At 40.8% G+C, this 18,195-nt stretch overlaps 1 protein-coding gene across 2 annotated transcripts in view; it reads right to left on the bottom strand.

Moving 5' to 3' along the window:
- GABRB3 (gamma-aminobutyric acid type A receptor subunit beta3) overlaps nt 1–10,740 on the bottom strand; it is a gene marked incomplete at both ends in the record, with an annotated part of 169,794 nt that extends 159,054 nt beyond the window's left edge. The window contains 3 exons of one of the 2 annotated variants that reach the window (XM_084253898.1): nt 9,329–9,396; nt 9,639–9,730; nt 10,604–10,740. In XM_084253898.1, the coding sequence (XP_084110024.1) occupies nt 9,329–9,396; nt 9,639–9,730; nt 10,604–10,683 (240 nt within the window). Of the gene's footprint in view, nt 1–9,328; nt 9,397–9,638; nt 9,731–9,858; nt 9,939–10,603 lie in introns of those variants that run through there. The other variant, XM_084253899.1, reaches the window with a different exon arrangement.
- Between the last annotated feature and the right edge of the window lie 7,455 nt (nt 10,741–18,195).

The following is an 18,195-nucleotide window of genomic DNA, read 5'->3' as shown; positions in this document are numbered from 1 at the left end:
GGGTGAGAGAATTCACCAGAGCCAGAGCGGAGAGCAGAACAGGCAGATGGACTGAAGTACACTGCTGAGGGGAGCAGCGGGCACAGCAGGAGAGGTCTGTGCGCCATGTGGGACCCTCGCCCAGCGGCCGGGGATCGAAGCGGCGCTGCAGAGGCTGCAGGCAGCTTCCCAGCCCAGCGCTCAACCGCTGCTCCACCGGGGAGGCCCACAAATATATTCTTTACAACTGTATTCTCTTAAGGAACCCTTATATAAGCCCATTCCACAAGGAAATGACATTCTTACAGGGAATTTTGGTGGCCTGGGCCAAAACAAAGATTCAGAAATGAAAACACATCCAACATCACAATTAACTATGCCTTCATTCCAATGAGTTATCTGCGGAATATTTAATAGCATAAGTAAGAATGTAGCACAACCAATCCTGGTACTCATACATTCAATGAGTTATTCCCAATGTATATGGTTTGGGAAGCTAAAGCGAAGAAAACAACAATGGTGAGAAATTATGCTTGGAGGGCACTAGCTCTGTAGACCTTGCAGTAACTCCAATACTGCACAAATGTTCTTGGATGACAGTTTAGGAATCACTGGTCTAGACCAAAGGAATGCACTGCTCCCATAACTCAGATTTTTTTTTTCAATGACAAGTTCAAGTGATGGCTAATATGATGTAATAAACAAATACCCAAATAAAGGAATTAAACAAATCAAAGGTACAGCTTCACAAGCATCAATTGCTACACAAATGCATTTAACAAATATTTACCAAATATTTTCTGCATGACAGGCTCTGTTCTTGGCGAGTATTCCGGTCGACATTCAACCTGATGTATGAAAGTATTGCTTAGATGACTATTTACAGTCAGCATTTTAAAAAAGTGTTACATTATTCAGATTGCTCTTTCTTTTAAAACAATTTTTGGTTCCCATAGACTCACACACAGACACATACATACACAAACACTCACCCACAGAGCATATAATGAAAGTTCAGCCAGAAAGGGTGTACTTTCTATTCATTAAAGTTTCCAACAGTAAAGTTTTATTCAAAAAATTAAATTGTAAGAGAACAGCGATGTCAAGTTGAACAAATTAAATATTTTATATGTATTATCAAATACAGTTAAGGTTATAATGCTTTCAACCAGTAAAGTTTTGTCACTCTTCCATCATCAATTCCAAATAAAACAAATGCATTTCCTATTATAATTCATCCCATGAAGAGTAATAAATATTTTATATAAAAGGAACTCTTTCACTATATAACTGGGATAAAATATGATATTGTAATTAAAAGAATCCATATACTCTTTCAAACTGAGTCGAGAAGTATGAATTAGGGCTCCAAAGAGCTGTGAGATTCTCAGATATTAATTGTATTCCTGTTCATCTTAAATGTTAGTTCCATGCACACTAAAGTTTTTGTTAATTGTATTAACACTTTTGTGATACTTAAACTCAATGGGAAAATGCAGAGGAAAAGGCACATGAGTTAATGCTCGTATTTCTGTTCTATCCTAACTGCTTTCATTTCCTGTTTTGGTCTCCTGATAAGCAAGAGGGAAATTGTACTGGCCCAACCACAGAGCTCAGAGGCAAACTTCTGTCTGAAATTGACGTATTGAGTAAACTGCCAAGAGATGAGACCTAGCTTTGTCCTAGTCTTCCAAATTTTGCAACTGGAGGGCCTTCATTATGGCTGCCATAAATAGCCCAGAAGTAAATTGTGCTAGAAAACCAAGAAACAAATGAAAAGCACTGCAGCTCCACTGCACTGCTGAGCCACCAAGGAGAGAGCAGGCAGAACCCATGAGTCCCTGTACAAGAACAATCAGAACTTCCCTATCTTCTAGAAAAGCGCAACACAATTTACAAATTTACGCAATTTACAAATAGACACACAAATTTTGATTTAAAAAAGCACTTGTGGCTGCTGTTTGGAATACCCATACACACTACCCCTCACACAGGCTGTAGTTTGCAATTCATTATTCTCCTTTCTGCTTTGAAGTCAGCATAGAAGTTCTTCAATAAACCAATAATGGGATGACAGTTACAGGATACCTGCAGCCATTGGTATTATGTGATATAAAATTATACGAATTCTGATTCAGTCCCCTAAGGTAAAATTATATACATCACATTTAGCCTATGAAAGTTTCTTCTTGGTCATGAGTCCAAATGTTAGGTTATAAAAATCTTTCATTGGAGAGCTACATATCTATTCATTCATATACTTATAGACACATCATTCATTCTTTGTTTATATACTTTCTTTCAGCAAATATCAATCAGGCCCAGCACTATGCAAGGACTGCTCATAGATGCAATCCTGTCTCATGGAATTTAGAGTCTAAAAGATTTAGTAAATAAGCAAACCCTAATCACATTTAAAATGATGACAAATCTCATCAGGGAAGACTAAGATTTCATGAAGAACCAGGATAGGAAGATCTAATTTAGAGAGTAATGGGGGGGGCGGTCATAGAAGGAGATGAAATCCCATGAGCCCCTAACAGAGCATTTTTTATTACTCTGTAGCATAATGAAGTAGAAAGACCAAACACACACCAACAAATCTGAGTTTTGCCATGTAGCAAGTCAGAGCTATTCTTGAAACTGTTTTCTCATTTGATAAATGGAGATGACATTCACACCTACATTACCTACTTCACCAAATTCATCATCAGGTGTGATGATCAAATATGACAAAAACAGCCCAAGCACTTCATAAACTGCAAAATGGCACAAAACTGTTAGTTGTCATCTCCATAAATTACACCTCCACATATATTACAAAATGGCTTCAAAGCTTCCAAGTGGTACATAGTCTCCATTTACTTATACCAAATGCTAGGTAGTCTTCAAAATGCAATGACATGACAGTCACACACATAACTGTATGTGTGATATGATCCAGACCTCCATATCAAAAGGAAGGATTCTATTACCACAGAAGAAAAGAAGGGCTATCACAAATATCAGATTGTGCAAAATTAAGTATTGTATTCATACAACTTTCATTGTGAAAATGGGAAATTTCTTTAGCGATATGTAAATAAGCTGATTTGCAACATCCAATGCACCTAATCCTGGCACAGGTTTAAGCCAGAGGTCTTTCACAACAGAACAGTGCATGTAAGATTCACTTTTAAGAGATGTAGCAACATAAGCCTTACAACCTCCCTGAGGGGAAAGACAAAATGCATTCTCTTTGCACTCTGCATACCATTCCTTCTAATATTAAACACAAACCTCCTTTCATAAAGAGCATATTATGTAAGGTATTATTCTCATCCATCTCTGAAGTTCATTATATGCTTTCTTATCAGTGCCCCAGCACTGATGTATGATCATAACTTATGCATGAAACATACTGCCAGTGAAAAGTAATGTCCTCAATAAACAGTCTTACCTCCAAAATGCAGCAATCTGGAACCAAATGCCAACACGCCCCATGGACTTTACCCCAGGAGTGCCTTCCATGCAAGCAGTTTTCCAACCCCAACTGGGTCAGGGAAACACTTTTCCCTTTCTGCTGAGTCATCCCCCAGCTTACTTTATAATAAGAGAATTATCACATTCCTTACCTTTAAAATGTGGTAACAACTCAGACGCAAACTCTGATTATATGCCCCAGGCCACTCCAAAAGTCAAGGATACGTTTCTCACATGTGTTTGTGTGGCTATGACTGTGGGTGTCTTTATCAGGATTCTCACTGTCAAGCTAAATTCTTGGTGATATCACATGGGAATGAATTCTGTGGACATGCCATAAGCAGTTGGGACGCCTTTAAGGGAATTACTGGGTCTTAAGTGACTTACTAAGTATAGAGGTTCTTAAAGATTTGGAAAAAGAACCCACAGTTCCCAATAACTTTAGGCTATTTTCAGTATACTACTTAGACCCCTGAGATTGAACTATTCTTCCTGAGAACTTAGCAAGGTGCTGGACATGGGGTGCTCACTCAGCAGTCACTGCTGGCAAAGCAACCTCCATACTGAAATGTGGGGTTGATTCACATAAGTTTGACAGAAAAATGCCTACACGAATTATCCAAATCGCAATTCCCACATCATTCTAGCAAAGATGACCCCTTCCCCTTTCCTACTTTTCTGAAAAGAGAACAGACATAAGTGGTAGTGCTGATGTGTGCATGCATTACACATTAGTAAGATGGCATCCATTTTACAGTTATACAACTCCAAAAGCTGTTTCTTGGGCTTCTATCATAAGAACATAAGTCTATGTTCTTATGCACCACACTTATTTTACTCAGGGCACTTTAAAGAAATGAGTTTTATAAAAAAGAAAATGCAACAAAAAAGAAAGACAACACAAAAGAAGTAAATGAGTATATGAATAGATCTCATAACTAAGTGTACACATTACATTACATATAAGGAACCCATCACTACAAAAAAAGAAAGTAAGTGATGATTTATATGCATAAAATTTAAAAGAAAATCCTGTCGTTACATTTTCATTTGGGTTGAGCTCATTTTAATGAACTAATTAAGTAGAAAGTAATAACAAGGTACAAATTAAGTCATAGAAATTAGTGTTAATAATACTAGAGTTTGAGTTTTATATTCTTCCTTCTTTATAGTTAATTAACTGAAAATGAAAATTTCTGTCCTGAATTAACAAATCAAATTAACAAATGGCTTATTCGAATTTTCAAACTTTAAAAACTCATGATTCGTTTAAAACACTGCTTTTAAATTAAAGTTTTCTGATTGTTTTATTTTTTACTTTCCTTATGTTTTCTTTTTATCTTCCTTCTGTTACTTGTGTTTTCAATAATATTCCTCTGTTTATATGTCTATTTATTTTTTTAAGATTTATTTTTATTTATGCATCCAAAAATTGGTGTATAGGCCAGAGGTGGGGGGAGAGGAGGGCGGTGACAGAGGATTCACCAAAGACAGAGTAGGGAGCAGAACAGGCGGATCTACTGAAATACACTGCTAAGTGAAGCAGAGGGTGAGACAGGAGAGGTCTACTGTGCCATGTGGGTCAGCTCCCTGGCTCATTGGCTGCCAACAGCTTAATGACACTGAGACCTTTAACCCCTGTGCCACCAGGGAGGCCCCACTCTCCATCTATTTTGTCAACACAGGTTTGTTAAACACTGGGGCCAATGCTAAGTACCAGAATTATAACACATGCATATAAAAATTCTAGTAAACACTATTCTGTCATATATACAATCTTACTTAAACATGCAGATTAAGTAAATTTCAATAATTACTTAATCTTAGATAATTTAAAAGGTAATCTGAAATTTTAAAACAAGACCTAAGAGAAACAAAGATAGTTACATGAAATAAAATGATCTTTGATTTTTGTCAGGTCAGCTAATTAAAACAAGCGCATGAAAAGAAAAATTGAAGATTAGGAAAAATGGACTGTCGCCATTAACCATCAAACAGGCTATATAAATAAAGATAAATGTTAAAACACTCAAATCCATCTTAGATTATTTCTACAAAACATCACAATGTGTGACAGTACATAAGTGTATATGCATAATGTACCTATTTATTTGTTTATTAAGTCAGAGTCAGTATTTGGGAATCATCTGTCTGTACTGCATGTGCTTTATAATTATTAAAAAAGAAAAGCAACAGCATAACAATTGTGCAATATCTGCTGTCATTCTTTCTAGTCACCCCCAAAGTTCATGAACAAGTACACATATGTCCTGCCTTGAAGTACACTTGTTTTACACATTTTTATATTCTAAATATAGAAAAAAATTTATATATTTCTCTAAATAGTCATTTTCAAAAATAGATCTATGACAGCCTGAGGAGAAAAATTTCAAGGAATGACTTTCCATGACTATATATCCTGAAGTCTTTTTGCAAAATTCACTCTTCTACCTCAATATCCTCACTTCTCTATCTAAATTTACATTTTGGCCAAAATATTCATCCTAAACCACATGTCAGTCACCAGCTTAAGAACATTTATTTATAGGCCTTTTATTTCTTGGAAAGTAGCATCTGAAGTCTTTGGCATGGCAGAGAAGGGCCTAAGCGAACAAGGGTCTGTGCTGCTTTTCCAATTTCATCTTTCAAATCTACACTTCACAATCTGTGATACTCTTCTCTGTCCATATATTTCCCATTTTATTTCTTAACCCAGAACATCCTTCTCATCCTCCTCCATCTATAGCAGCCTTGACCCTTCTCATCCAAACAAAATTACTTTTCATGAAAGTTTTCAAGCCAGAAATAATCTCCCTCTCTCCCTCCCTCCTCCTTCTTCTTCTTCCTCTCTCTCTCTCTCTCTCTCTCTCTCTCTCTCTCTCTCTCTCTCTCTCTCTCTCATTCCTTTTTCTTCCTCCAGGCTTCGCTCTTTTTTATGTGCACTTTTCTTTTTCTCTGATGGAACTTATCACATCCTAATTTTTGTTATAACCATTTGACATTTCTCTCTTTTTTTTTTTTATAGAGGCATGCTTTTATTTATTTGTTTGCTGGTTTGTTTGTTTGTTTTGTTTATACATGCACTGGGTACAGTCAGAAGCGCGGGAGGGTGAGAGAATTCACCAGAGCCAGAGCGGGGAGCAGAGCAGGCAGAAGGACCGAAGTACACTGCTGAGGGGAGCAGCGGGCGGCAGGAGAGGTCTGCACGCCATGTGGGACCCGCCTCTGGTGGCCGGGGAGCAGCCGGGGATCGAACCGGCGCCGCAGAGGCCGCGCGCAGTTTCGCAACCCAGTGCTCAACCGCTGCGCCACCGGGGAGGCCCTGACATTTCTCTCTTGTTCCACATTTCTCTTCTAATGGTTACAATATCCTTAAAGCAAGACCATTCCTCATTTAGTTTCATAATCTTACAAAAAATTAGTTTTGTGTGACTAGTAAAGTGATTAAGAAAGCTCATAAATAAAATTTACCATTTTTAAGCAACATGACTTAATGACAGCTATAATTTTATATTCACATATTGCCTCATCTTTCCCAATAAAATGGGACTATCAAAATAAATACTTAATCAATGCTTTCTTAATTTCCTTTAATAATAAGTCAAATATCATAGCCATGATCATGAGCATATATGTTAAGGGTAATTGGACTTTTCTAGAGCATGATATTAACCAAAGCACTATGGAAGATGTTTCAAATGGCACCTGTCCAATGGTCTTCAAGCTCAAATTCTACTAGTATCCAATTTTGTTTATAATAAATTTATGTTTACAGAACCAGAAAAATTAGCATCATGAGAATGCAGAGAAAAAAAAAAGAACACAGAAGTGCCCCATGACTGTGTTATGCATAGTCACTGACTTTGGGATAATTCAATATAATAACCTGCATCTTCCATTTGTCTTTCTATTATTGGGTCCAGGGAAAGTTGGAACACCTCAATTCACAGCGCATGAATTAGCAACTATTGATGAAGTTTTTGAAGGTATCAAATATGAACATGGTGCCAAAGCAATTGTATCACAAAGTTTAAAAATTAACTCAGAGAAAACATGCAATATTCTGTAAGAACACATTCTCATTCTTCTGGTTGGTTTAATATTGTATAGAGTTGTTAACTGGTCACACCAATATATTTCTTTCACTTGAAATCCAATACAAAAATTTTTCACATAATGATTCACTAAATAGTCGACTAACATCTATAGAAATTACTCTTTTCTAAAGGATGTGAAGTTTCTAATTGGAAAATTCACAGATTGCAGAGAGTAGATATTGAATACACTAATTTCTTTTCTTAAGATCATAAAACATATCTTCAGGACACAACTACTTTTATAAAATTACAAAAAAGTAAAATGTATCTTTATTTAAAATTAATTTTATATAAAGGCATTCCTTCTGTGTTTCTTGCTACCACTGTTATTGTTATAATACCTTGCATATAAAGATCATAAGTGATAATACATGGAAAGGATACATTTAAAAAAATGACGCATAATTTCAAAATCCTGAGGTTAAGAGAAAAAAATTAATGGAAAGAGTTTCATATAGTCAAAGATTTATTCCCACAAATCCACAGTAGCATATGCTTCTAAATATATACCATTACCACCTATTTAGTGTTTTAGTTTATTTGTGAGTCTATATTTTTATGACTTATTGCAATGTTTCTCAAAATGCTGTCCATAAAATATCTGCTTCAAAATAATCTGAAGGACTAATTTTAAATGCAGAAACCCCAACATTCCACTCCACACCAGTAGGATCAGAATCTCTTAGAGTAAAGAGGAAACTGGGAGTCTGCTTTTGAAGCCAATTTTTCCACCTGACTCCGATGTACACCATAGAGACCTACAGAGTTTCCGAAACCATGCCTCAATATACTCCCAGCGTTATATGTCGGAAAGAAAAGTTGCCAAATTATTTCTCCTTAGAAATGCTCATTCTTACAATCCCTAAAGTGTCATCCAGCAAAAAATAAACTTACTTCCAAATTCCATGGTATGTCAACTCAATTAATAAATGAATAGGATCATTTTTCTCTGCGTACCCTGTTGTCTTGAAGTGCCCCAAACAAAAAGTCTGTGACACCCACTTCGCACTTCGGGACAGGGACAGACCTCCTCCGCTTTCCACAGGTCAGAATTAGAATCCTGTCATCATTAACAAAACCCTAAGAGAGACTCACTAGCCTTGAGATCTCCAGGCATAGCCGCCCCTTCAGAGAGCTCGCCTGCAGCACAGGCCCTCCATCCAGCTCAAGGAGCAGCCAAGACGCCGTCAGCACCTTGGACAGCGACCGGCGGAGCAGTGCTGCCGGCTGCACCGCTGGAGAGTTTGCCTCCAGCAAAGTCTCTGGGTCCAAGGAAACTGCTCTGAGCTACCCCCACCAGTGCACAGACCACCACCCCTGTTCTCTACAAGTGCCAGCATCTCTTCCCAGAAGACAACAAAGGAAACCTTAAGTGCCTCTTAACTAGACTATGATTCACCCCCACAACTCGCCTCTCTTCCCCTTCCCAGTGGCCTGTTGCTAAGGAGGCAAGAAGCACTTGGGAAACCTCGGGACCAGCTGACAGAGCGCCGGAGGAACTCGGAACAGGAGGGCGGCGGTGAACACCGAGCGCTAGGCCAGCCCAGGACCCCTTCCGCAGGAAGGGTGCGCTCTCCGCACGGCTCCGACGCCAGCGACGCCCACCGCGCACACCCAGGGGTGGGGGAACCGCGCGCGCAGGAGGCTGGCACCCTGGAGCGCCGCTCCCTCTGCCGGGCCGGGAAGCTGGACCTCGCAGGAAAGGCCTCTGGCCCAGCCCTGTGGGCGCCTGCGGGCCCCGACAGCCCGGCAGGAGCTAGAGGGAAGCCCCGAGGAGGGCGGGCACTCACCATGTTGACTTCGGAAACCATGTCTATGCTGGCGATGTCGATGTTCATCCCCACGCAGACCGGGGGTCCTGCGGGAAGCGCACAACACGGGGATGAGCCAGGCTGGAGCAAGGGGCGCGGGTGGCGCTAAGGGTGCCGGCGGCGGGGCGAGGGGCGGGCGGCATCTGAGGGGGGGTCGCCAGCGAAGCGCTCCCGCCGCACCCCCCATCCCGCCGCAGCCCGGCGGAAGCGGCCCCCGCCCCCCTTCTCCGCCCAGGCCGCCGGCGCGGTGGGTGGCTCTTCCCGCAGCGGCCGCGCGCACCCCACTTACCCCCGAAGTCGGGTCTTAGGCGAATGTCGTAGCCTTTCAACAGCTTGTCCACCGTCTCCTTCACAAAGGACATGTTCCCGGGATCGTTCACGCTGGGCGAGGGAGCAAGGGGCACCGAGATGAGCCTCAGGCGGCCGCGCCCCCGCCCGCGCCCGGCGCGCACACCCCCGCGCCTCGCCCGCCGCCCGGCCCGCTGCCCGCCGGCCCCCCGCGACCCTACCTCTGCGCGCAGCACACCACCGCCACCAGCACCGGGGCCGAGAAGATGCCGAAAAGCCTTCCTCCCGCAAAGCCCCACATCCCTCCGCCGCGCCCCGGCACGGGGGAGGGGGCGCCCCGCCGCCGTCGCGACCCGCAGCCGGGGCTGCTCCTGCTGCTGCCGCCGCCGCCGCGCTGGCCCCGAGCGGAGGAGGCGGAGGGGGAGGGGCGGGCGGAGGGGGAGGAGCGCGCGCGGGGAGAGGAGGAGCCGCGGGAGCCCGGCGGAGGGGGGGCGCGCGGGCTGGGCGAGCTGGAGGCGGAGCCCGCTGCGCCGCGCTCCCCACCCGCCCCCGCGCACGACGCGCCGGGTGGCCACGGCCCGCGAGGCGCCCTCCGGCCCCGGCCGCCGAGCCCGAGCCCCGGGGCGGCGGGGAGTCAGCGCCGGTCCCGGCCCCCGAGGGCAGGCGGGAGCTGCGGCTGCGCGGCTCCAAGCAGGGCCGGGGTCCGCCCGAACGCCGGCCCCCCTGGGGTCCCCGAGACCTGGCGAGGGCGAGGACCCGGGGCGGCCACGACGCTGGCAGAATTCGTCAGGGAAAAGCGATTCGCCTCCTCCCGCCCCTCCCGGACCCGATCTCCTCACCACGACCCCCGCCTGGCTGCGGCGCAGGCTAAGTGCCAGGGGGTGCAGCGCTGCGCCCCTGCCCGCCGGGTGCCGGCTGCAGCGCCTGGAAGGAAGCTGCGGCGCCCAGGAAAGCCCCCTGCCTCACCTGTGGGGCTCAGAGCCCCGAGTCCCCAGAGTCCAGGACAGCCAGATTGGCAGCAGCAGGGCCAGGAGACCTGAGCACATGGCGCTGCTCTTCCGATTTCACCTGGGTGGGATCCGCTCTTCCCAGTCACGGAGCATTCAGACGGCGACGCGGGGATCCCCGCCCCTGCCCCCACCCGTGGGCTTTCCCGCCAGACCCACCTTCCATCTTCCGGCCCCTTGCATGGCGGCTCCATTAATTATTTATGAGAGGAAACCGTTTTTTAAAAAATCTGTTCTTTAAACTATTCCTCTTACCTGTACTTCTGAACACCTCATGTGAGCACTGGGTCCTCCTCGCTCACATAAATACATTTGTAATGAATGCTAAAAAGGAGCCTGGAAATGCGTATTTTATTATCAGTAAGCGGAGGTCTGAATCAAACAAGGAGACCCCTGTCATTCCAGGGACGCGAAACAACCCGCCTTTCTGGCGCAGTCTGGTGCTGTCCATGGTTCTTAATATACGGCCAGGGGCTCTGCTGTCCGCCTGACAGGCCCCATATTTTGGTTCTCCTTCGAAGACTGCTCACACACACCTTGACCAAGCTGCAGCCCTATGTACGCCACACTCCCCCCTGTCCTGTCTGTCACCACTGGGTGCTTAAGGGGTGTCTGCACATCCATGGCCATAGATTATTTTTCTTTTGTGAATGATTCTAAATGATGTTTCTCTGTGCCTCAGACTTCTCATATGAAAGAAGACGGTTATACAATCCTACTTGTGGTCAACCAAAAAAAAAAAAAAAAAAAAACCCTACAAATCGAGTTCATTTTTTGTGCTCTGTAGACTCCTTTGGACCATCTTAGGACTTAATGAATGGTTAATAATAGATCACTGCTCCTCTGTATTGACGCGTGTTTTTCTATAAAGCTTAAGGTTTTCTATTATCAAGACTTTATATAGGTAAGTATCTAAATCTAGACCCTTATTCTCAAGTTGGCAGGTTTCTGTGCATTAATTTTAAATACCATTGCCTTTTAAAGAAATCAGCAATTTTATTTTTGGAACAGAAAATGTGGCCGCAGAACCTGAAAGGTTGATATTAAGATAGGTTAAGAGATAAATATAGCTCCCTAATTATTTTCTGGAAAAGTCTATTCACAACTACTTTGTGTTCTGTGTCCTGCTAATGTGCAAGGAGTTATCTAGAAAATGAGTTCTGTATTATCATACCTTCCCTTCTGTGTACATGTTTTGGCTATTTCTCCTATTTGCATATACCTTTTTTAGAGAAATGACCTCCTGCGGATCACAACTACACAAAGTGAACAATAAAAGTAAGGTAGTTGAGTAAATCCAAAAATATAACAAGAATCATCACTCTTTCTGCTATTTTTTTAAAGATTTATTTATTTATTATACAAGCACTGGGTACAGTCAGAAGCGCAGGAGGGTGAGAGAATTCACCAGAGACAGAGCAGGGAACAGAACAGGCAGACTGACGAAATACACTGCTGAGGGGAGCAGCGGGTGAGTCAGGAGAGGTCTGTGCACCATGTGGGACCCTCGCCGGTGGCAGCTTTGCAGCCCAGCGTTCAACTGCTGCGCCACCAGGGGAGGCCCTCTTTCTGCTATTTTATACATTCAAAGACATTCAAAACAATATTACAAATGTTATCATTATCCAACCATGTGCAACCTCAGCCCTTCTTGACTTCAACCAGTCTCTGGGATTTGTGGCCCTACTTATTAATATCATCAAACTTGCTACTTCACCAAACAGTTCTGCAAGAATCTAATAAACTTTACATGGAAACAACCCCACCTTCCCTCACCTCATGTCTGCATTGTTTGTGTCTCATCTCCCACCTTCAGGCTTTTTAATTGACAAGATCCAAGGTACTGGCACCCACATGTGAGCAACCTGAAATTGCAGGAGAGTTAGCCGTCCATGTGGGGAACTGCTGACAAATGGAAGATGGAAGTCAGTGGGTAAATCACTCTTCTTTTGATGTCCCCCTGAGAAATATTCTGACATAAAGTAGATATTCCTATCTGTTCCCTCTCCTTTCATGTCTCAATAACCCTTTTCCTTCACCCTCATTTCATCAGCAGTACATGCCTTAGTAAAATGTTAACTCTTAAAATTTGCCTCAATATGTCTGCTGGGGAATCCAAGTTAAGTCGTCAATTGGTTGGCAAATCATCAAAATCACCTAAAATGTGGGGCTTCCTGGTGGCGCAAGGGGTTGAGCACAGCACTATGAGGCTGTCCACAGCCACTGTAGTGTGAGTTCGATCCCTAGCTGGCCAGAGAGCTATCCACATGGCTCAGCAGACCTCTCCTGTCTCGCCCTCTACTCCCCTCAGCAGTGTATTTCAGTTGGTCTGCCTTTTGTATTTCCTACTCTGTCTCTGGTGACTCCTCTCACTCTGCATCTCTAGCCTGTGCCTCAGTTCTTGCGTGCATAAATAAATCAATCTTAAGAATCACCTAAAATGCAGTATTTTTTATATAATGAAGGTAAAATCAAATAGAAACAGTGTGGTAAGTAGACACTGTTGTAATCAAGATTCACTAGGCTATGAGGGTCATCAGTGTCACTACTCAGCAACCAAGGCTGGACATGCAACCCCTCAGAGAGCCATTTTCAGGTTTGGGTGAGCACTGAACCCCAAGAATATCCATTTTTCCACTCTCCAGGATTCCTCAAACTATGAATATTTCTATAATGTTATTGAATGCTGCTAATTTATTAGCCAAATGAGCAGGAAATTATTAATTCAGTTCTTTCATTTATTTTCAGCTGAAAGAGAAAAACATCCCGTTTGTTGATTTGTCCTGGATTTTGATATCTTCTTTAAAGAGTGTTTGGATTTTGTTTTGGTAATTAAATTACTTGCTGAAGACTTTGATCTTTTCAAGACTAGTTTAAAACCTGCTAAGGCCAGATTAAAGTAGGCTTTAAATGTAAGGTTATTTTGACCATACTATTAAAACAGTATCCTTCTGGGACACCTATTGAATGTCCCAAGTGTACAACAATTATCTTCCTTTTTGGCTAGGCTAGAATTTGAATATATACCAATCCTGTGTCACCTCTGAAAAATCATGCAGTTTACAGATTTTTGTATATTTTTCTAGCTTTGTGAAGGCTTACCCTCTGCACTTAAAGTATAGTACTTGCCAATGGATGTGAGGAGTCTACTGTCTGGAGGTTTTCCTGAAGAACATCCTTCTTACCCATGAACTTCCTCAAATAAAAGTTGCCACCATCTCTCAGAACTCTTATCTCTGTCTTTTCATGCAATGATTCTCTCATGCTTGAGTTTCTTCTCACTACATGGTGCACAATAAAGGACTTCTGGTTGAGTTTCTTCACATATTTTGTTCTATAAAGGTCTCCAGGTAAAACATCAATTCAATGATAGGACTCTTATTCCCTTCACTAAGAGATCACCATAGTGCACTGCCTATTGTTCAATGTCTAATTATAGTTGCTTCATATATTTTGTTGAGTTTTTTTTTCTAGTTGTTTATGATGGAAGCCCAGTCATATTTATTTCACTATTGCCAGAAGTCTTAAGTTCATTTTTATTTTAAGAAATTGATCATTGAAATTTAAAATACTGTTACTCTCAAGACAGGTCTAATGATCTGAAAGCAATGGCAGTCCATATCTCTGTGATAAGATCATTTATCCAGATAATATATGCTATGTAAATACACAGTAAGTTTTACCAGAAAATTATATTTATTTATTCAATGAAATATATTATAGCTAGATAAAACTGCAGTCAAAGATGTTATTTTAAAAATCTGTATTCAGAATCATAGTTCCTGAAATGTCAATGGAAATAGGGAAAAATCTGACAAGAGGAAACACAAAGGTAAAAAGTTTCAGTTTTTTAATTAAATGAAGAAATAGAAGACAAGACTTTCCCTAAAGAAAGGAAGATCACCAGAATATTTTTAACCAATAAATGAAAGTATACTGTTGCCCTATACATGAAATCTTTTGGTATCTTAGGTTTCTAGAGGATTCCTACTTACACCAGATGGAAAGATCTTAAACTAATGATGACATAATGTGCATTTCTGATATATTACTTTAGAGTATAACATATTCAATTCCTTTTAATATCATTCAATTTCCTTTTCAAAAAGCAGCATAATTTCCTTTACTAAAGATGCCATGGCCCTCCTTCCTCTGTCTCTTGTCATTCTTCCTATGATTCACCTTCTTAACCTGACTAAGTAACAATGCTGACAGGATATATGGAAGAGATGATCAAATACCCACTTGCATAATTGAGTATAGTGAGAAACATAGATAAAACTAAGAATTATTTTAATGTCTTAAGAACTGAAAATTAGGAAATTAATACAATTTTAATGTTCAACCACAAGGTAGAATTGTATCTTAGTGAAAAATGTGAATTAAAACCATAGAGAAATATATAGAAAAAACCCTGCTTGTATTCAATATATCTTAACTCTTAAGTAGTCTTTGTAATTTGGAAAGGAATAGGTTCTAGAATTTATTAGTATATATGTTCATAATATGTAGTGTGTATATACATAATATATTAAATATAAATATGTAATATATGTTAACATATAAATTATAAACACAGTGGAATTTAACACTACATTAATAAATTGTGAAACATAAAAGAACAGAGTCTAAGAGATATTTTAACATACATTTATACATACACAATAAAATATTTCATATATTAGGAACATATATGTTGTTCTTTTAAGTTTCATGATTTATTAATATTTTATTATATAATAGTATAGAATATTGAAATACATGGAATAGTTATAATTTAAACTAAAAGTTATTTATAGTAAAAAATTTTTAATTTGCAGCAAGCCTAAGGATGTTTTGTTTCAGTTTCCTCTCTTCTTTTAATATTTAAGTATTCATATTAGTTAAGCAATTAATTTTTGAGAACTATCTTATCTTAGACATTCTGCTAACAAGTAAATGAGAGAAAAATATGAGAAAAACAGTTCTTGCCTTCTACTTATTTATTAGAATAAGAATAACAGAGCCTGTACAAAACCTTAAAGAGAGTACTTCCGGGCCTCCTTCGTGGTGCAAGGGGTTAAGACACAACCTTTGAAGCTGTCCACAGCTACTGCAGCATGAGTTTGATCCCTGGCCAGGGAGCTACCCACATGGTGCGGGAGAACTCTCCTGTTTTGCCTGCTGCCCCCCTCAGCAGGAGACAGGAGCAGTGTAGTACTGAGCTGAGAAAGAACCAGGAGGCCCTTCAGAAGAATATTAGCATTAGGACACTAAGAAGAAACACAGAGAAGGCTCATCAAACAGACTATGTAAATAAATTGTAGGGACTTCCTTGACCCCTTACTGAAGGCACTCGTTTATAAGACATTCATTTATCTTCCAGAAAAAAATAATGGGGCAGTGAGGGAGGAAGGAGGCATAAACTTTATTCAGCAAGATCAGCTGAATCTAATCTGTAAGAATATCAGCACAGCACGTATTACAGTCATCTCCCCCATCATTATTTGTATTTCTATAAATTGGAGGAGTTCTCTCTCTCTCTCTCTCTCTCTCTCTCTCTCTCTCTCTCTCTCTCTCTCTCTCTCACCTTGTCAAAGTGTAGCCTTCATTTATCAGCTGAAGATTCAAAGAACCTCTGAACTTGACATAGTAATAAAGTGACATAGTAATGTGTATGAGGACAACTCGCTGGTAATCAAATGTTATTAAACCTCATATTCTGTGTAAGTTGCTTTTATCTCTTAGGATCATGATTTTTGGATTTATAACTACTAATTAAGATGGTTCTGCTACATTTGCACAAGCATATACATATATGTGGTTGTCATAGCAAAAGGTATGTATGTTCACATTTCATATTGACAAATTCCATTCCAAGTTGCCTCTATCAATTTGCAAGTGCAATATCAATGATCAAAAGTTCTCTTTTATCTACACATATACCAAATCTCTGTAATACAAGACTTACATTTTGACAATATGCTAGAAAATTCAACATTAGCATGGGAATAATTTGCAATTTCCTGTTGACTTGTAATATAAAGTATCTTTTCATATTTATTGGTTATTTATTGGTCACAGGCCACTGCCCAGTTATGCCCAGTTATTTGCACTCTCAAACAAGGATAGATATTTTCTTCTTCTTTAATTATAAAAAATTACAGATTGCCATGTACTAATTTTTTTGTAAGAATGCTTTATATGTTAAGAATGTCTATCTCCCTCATTGTCCTAAGTTATTCTGGTTTCATTCTCCTTTTAATTTTGCTTATTCACAGGATTTTGAGACCAACACCACAATCTTTTTTTAGAACATTTTCATCCATCTAAAAGAAGCCCTGTGCCTATTAGCAATCAATCCTATCCCCATTACTCATGTGCTCCATATACCCCTTCTCAGCCACACACTCACCCGGTAATGTTTTAAGTGATTATTGGTAGCATACAGGGAAAATGATTATCTATATGCTAACCTGGAGCTGTATTGAAACCCAGAACTACTTAATTTTTTTCAAGCTCTAAATAGTTTTAAATTTCGTTTTCTGATATTTTAGGTGAAAAATTTATAATATCTGAAACAAAACAATGTATGCCCTTTTTCAATTGTTATATGTCACGTTCACTTAACTCCTCTCATTGAATTGGCTCGAATTTGCAGAACAATGCTAAACCTCAGTATAATTGCAGACGCTCTCCTCAGCTCTCTTCAGTGGTTTCTTGATTGCTTATTCACAATCAAATTTAACAGAAAAGATATTATTCCTCATGTGAAGATCAGGTATTATGTTATAAAAAAGAATAGATATCATTTAACAGAATATTAAGAAAGTATTCTATTCAAACTTCAATACGAGTTTTGCTTTTTTTTAAGATCTGTGATGAATCGTATGTTTTATTTTTTGATTGGAGGGATGCATAAAGATTATATGATTATCTTCACAACCTTATAAATTTACAGGTTTTCACAGATTGCAATCACAGCAGGAGTGTTTCTATGTGCTGTTATGTATATCTGCCATCCCCACAACAGGCCTGGTGTCGGCGGGTCTCTGAGGGTGTCACAGCACGTCACAGGTCACTGCCCAGTTATGCTGTTGGGCTTATGTATATATCTAGTCTCAGTCCAGACACTTCCATTCCAAGGCTTCTTTATTGGGGCTCTACATAAGGACACCCCTTCCTTATGAGGAGGGGGGACATTTCCCCACTTCTGGGTTCTTCTAAGTTGGGCAAACATTACCATCAAACAGATTAGAAGAGAAAAAATGGCTACATTGAATAACACATGTGTGGGGAATTTACATAACTATAAATTATAAAGTAAATGGGACAAACAAATGGGGGTTTCTATCCCAAGCTAAGGAGCCTGAGGCATCCAGGAGAGAAAAGAGGTTTCATGTGATGAAGAAGAGGATGACTTCCTGTGACAAAACCTTCCCTCTAGATGCCTACCCTGCCTCAAGTTAGGTTTCTCCCCTAAAAGGTGGCTTCTGGAGATAACCCTAGATCTAAGTAATCTTCATTCTTTAGATCATGGAAATGGTATCTCTTTAGGCTCCCAGGGCTTCT

This window comes from Talpa europaea (genome assembly GCF_964194135.1).
Source record: "Talpa europaea genome assembly, chromosome: 14".
Lineage (NCBI taxonomy): Eukaryota > Metazoa > Chordata > Mammalia > Eulipotyphla > Talpidae > Talpa > Talpa europaea.
The sequence above is the reverse complement of the archived record's forward strand: the minus strand, read 5'-3'. Positions and strand labels throughout refer to the sequence as shown.